General features: G+C 37.1%; 1 protein-coding gene across 1 annotated transcript; it reads right to left on the minus strand.

Moving 5' to 3' along the window:
* Nucleotides 1-559: 559 nt before the first annotated feature.
* LOC130798833 (uncharacterized) lies at nt 560-1,776 on the minus strand. The gene is made up of 3 exons (XM_057661928.1): nt 1,728-1,776; nt 905-1,256; nt 560-857 (listed from the first exon to the last, which is right to left on the minus strand). The coding sequence occupies exons 1-3, from the start codon at nt 1,774-1,776 to the stop codon at nt 560-562; spliced, it is 699 nt and encodes a 232-aa protein (XP_057517911.1).
* Nucleotides 1,777-3,872: the final 2,096 nt, after the last annotated feature.

Raw genomic sequence — 3,872 nt, forward strand, 5'->3', positions numbered from 1 at the left:
TTAAACCGCAACATATAGTGCAAAACTATATGCTGCGGTTTTGTGGAGACCCGCAGCATATAGTTTATATGCTGCGGTTTTAGGGAGGCCCGCAGCATATGGTTGTCTTTTCTACTGCGGTTTTAAACCGCAACATTTATAATAAGCCATCTGTTACTATCACTAATGCTTGGGGCCAAAACCGCAGCATATTATGGCCAAAAAACTGCAGCAAATGAGGTTTTTTCCACTAGTGAAGAACTAGTCCCGGTGTTAAAATTGTGTGCTAGGCGTGGGCCAAGAAGTCCAGTAGTAGAGGAAGCATGAGGAGGTTTCTAAGGAGCCCAAGGAATAGAAGGATATGGGCAGGGGGGTTGGGCTTAAGGAGGAGAGCCCCAATGTTGCCAAGGGGAGTAGTTCCGGGTTTGTGGGTTGAAGGGTGAGTACCAATTGGGCCGTGAACCATGCGGCTGGAATTGGTGCTTATGACGATGAGCAGGGGGCTGAGACGTTGGACCATAGCACTGCCACGGCCGTGCCGGCCACCACGAAAGGGGTGGCGGTGGCCACCGCGGTGGTTTTAGGTGCCACGATTATCAAAATTTTCCAAAATTTCAGAAGGTAGAGATTTCGGAGCACTAACAAGAGCTGAGTCATGAGAGGGAGACATGTCTTTATTGTGTGAGTGCTCTTCCAATTCCAACATAGACCGAAGAGTATCAAAAGATGGAACGGGATTCATATGTTGGACCAAAGATTGAAAAGGACGATAATCCGAACTTAAACCATGAAGAACTTGAAGAGCTAAACGATTATCAGAGATGGTATTGCAAAGATTGTTGAGGGTAAGAGCAAGATTTCCAAGTTCATTCAATAAGCTTTCACATTGGAAAAGCTAGAAAGGGAGATTTCATTGAATTGAGACTCTAGATGGAGAATGTAGGAGGTCTTATTATTTTGAAAATTATTTTCAAGATGATTGCAAGCATCAAGAGCACTATCATCGGGACGAATAACGGATTTGAGAAGGGTCGAAGTAATAGTACCATAAAGCCATGTACGAACAATATCATGACAGAGTTGCCACTCCGAATCTTTTGTAACCGATTTAGTAGAGTCATCGGGAATAATATGAGTGTTCACAAGGTAAGCCCGACAATGGAGTTTGAGCAGAGTAACCCAAATATTAAAATTCGTGCCACGATCATCAAGTTGAATAGGCACATATGTCTTAATATTAGTAACTAAAGTTGCTGGATGAATTTTAGAAGAGGAAGCTATAAAAAGAGAATGAGAAAAAAAGAGGAGACTGCCATGTATAGGGGCGGGAGGGTTTTTGGTTTAGGGCGGCGAAAGAGGTGGAGAAAGAGAGGGGAAAGAACCTAGGCAAATGATATCATGTTAAATTAGGCTGGACTTATTGTAAATATCAGCAATTATCGGGAAAAAAAGAGGTGCACTCACTTCACAAGCCAAAGAGTATATACCAACCCAAAACCATATAGCGATGGGAAGAAGGTTTCCAATAACTTATAAAACGTGAACACCACCTTTAATTTGTTGACGTGGGATAAACCATTCCAACAGTCAATAGCTTTTTCCTCATGGGATTTTTTATGGCGCTGATGTTATATAATGTCCTTTTAACTTTTTTTAAATAAAATTCGCTAATTTTAAAAAATAATGTTTAATTCAATAAATTAACGAAACAAATGTACAATATAAATGTAATAAAATGTGGAACTTACCCCAAAAATTATGACTTTCTGGCAACACATAGCTTCGCATACATTTCATTTTATCTTTTTAAAATTTTATCAAATAATATTGGTTGTTTCATTAAAAAATCAAAGGATACAAATATTAGACCTTTATAAAATAAATTAAAAATAGACTTTTAAAAGATAGTAAAATAAAAGTGAAACCTTTAAAATTATTTTTCTTCAATTTGAGAAGAATGTAGCATAACTGACACAATTCCACATGCGCAAAATAATTAGCACGAAAATCGTAGAACTATAATGGCTAATCAACCCATTACTATTATTAGAACCCAATTCTTATTTTTCGCCAACCTTGTATTTTATCGCCACCTTTATTTTAAATTAATTTAATAAAATGATGAAAATGTCCTTAGACTTAAAAATTTTAAAACCTCTATAAAACACTTCAAACTCACTCAATAACACTCTTATCACTTCCAAAAAAAAAACAAAATCTACTCATAAAATTAATCAAAGCTAAAGCTTTGGAATCGTACTCAAGGTAATTTCTATTTTAATGTAATTCAAAATTCAAAAAAAAAATATTACCTGTCGCACATAAAGTGCGACTGAACCTAGGTGTAGTCGCACAAAAAGTGCGACTAACGCAGTTTTTGTGCGATTCGACCTAGGTACAGTCACACTTTTTGTGCGACTTGTAATTTTTTGTTTTTTTTTAAATTTTGAAATTTCTTTTGTTTAATTAATTTATTTTTTAAGTTATTGTTATTTAATAAATGTTGTAATAAATTATTTTATTTTAATATATTATTATATTATGATAATGTTATTATAATAATTAGTTTTGAATTTAAATAATTTATTTAAATGTTTAATTATTTTTTAATATAATAATAATATATTAATTAAAATTTAGTTGTTAATTAATTTTTAATATAATAATTGTTAATAAAATTTTATTTTAGTAGTTAATTAAATTTTAGTTGTTTAATTATTTATTAATATAATAATTATTTATTTGTTTATATGTGTGAATTATTTTAGTTGTTAATAATTTATATGATTGTAAGTGTTTATTAAATTTACTTAAATGTTTATTAAATTAATATTTTAAGTGTAATTAAAATGAATATAACTTAATGTATTTTTTTATGCTTTTAATTTTTTATTAATAGTTTATTAAAATATGAAAACTGTAGTAAATGGCTGAAAATCAGGGAAAAGGAAAAGACTTTTTTAGAGGGTTATTGAGCGGCAATAGTTCTAGGCCGAGTTTACTGAGAGGGGATCCCCATGAGAGGGGGGTTACGGGTTCTGCAAGGCGAGCCAGGCAGGAACAGGCAACCAGACATAGTCAGGCCCAACGTTCGAGTACCCTAGACCATGTGCGTAGTCGCTTTGAGCGCCAGACTAGCCTGCGTAGTAATACGGTCGGCTCAGGTGACGATGATACTGATTACGACGAGTCTATTAGTCGGGAAGAGTCTGCCGGTCATCCTGTTGATTGGACGCTCGTCAGAGGGCATGCCGGTCAGTTTAGCATTAGAGGGCATAGCACGGCTGACACTTTTAATCACGCAGGAGTCAGCCAGGTTGAGGATGCGGCTCCACAGGGGAGGAGGCGCTCACAGTCCGCGGACATGGACTGGTTGATCACATCACCCCAGCCCGGGGGCCCTGTTGACATCAGTTTAATACCCAGCTACGGTGGGCACGTAGTGAAATTTATATTTGAGAGATCGGAGCGCACGCCTCCGATTTTGGATTGTCGTCCTAGGAAGAGGACGTTGGATGCGATCATCAGACTGCAGGATATGTCTGATGAGCTGTATGGGGTGTTACCTACCACTCCTCTAGGTCGTCTGCCGTACATAATGCACCAGCACATTGTTAGTGCTCTTATTACGGCCTTTGTGGAGAGGTGGCAGCCTGATACCAACACCTTCCATATGCCATGGGGAGATGACCATAATTTGCACGACGTGCAACGCATTTTAGGAGTTGGCATTGACGGTTCAATTCTGTATATAGCATCCTCCACCAACTCTGCTAATAGATACACGCGTGCATATTGATCTCTATGCGTTTCCATTTCCAAACTCATTACACTTCGTAAAAGAGGCCATGCCTCCTCGCCCCTTAACTCTGTGACGGCAATAGCTCTAAATC

Source organism: Amaranthus tricolor, chromosome 13, assembly GCF_026212465.1.
Source record: "Amaranthus tricolor cultivar Red isolate AtriRed21 chromosome 13, ASM2621246v1, whole genome shotgun sequence".
Lineage (NCBI taxonomy): Eukaryota > Viridiplantae > Streptophyta > Magnoliopsida > Caryophyllales > Amaranthaceae > Amaranthus > Amaranthus tricolor.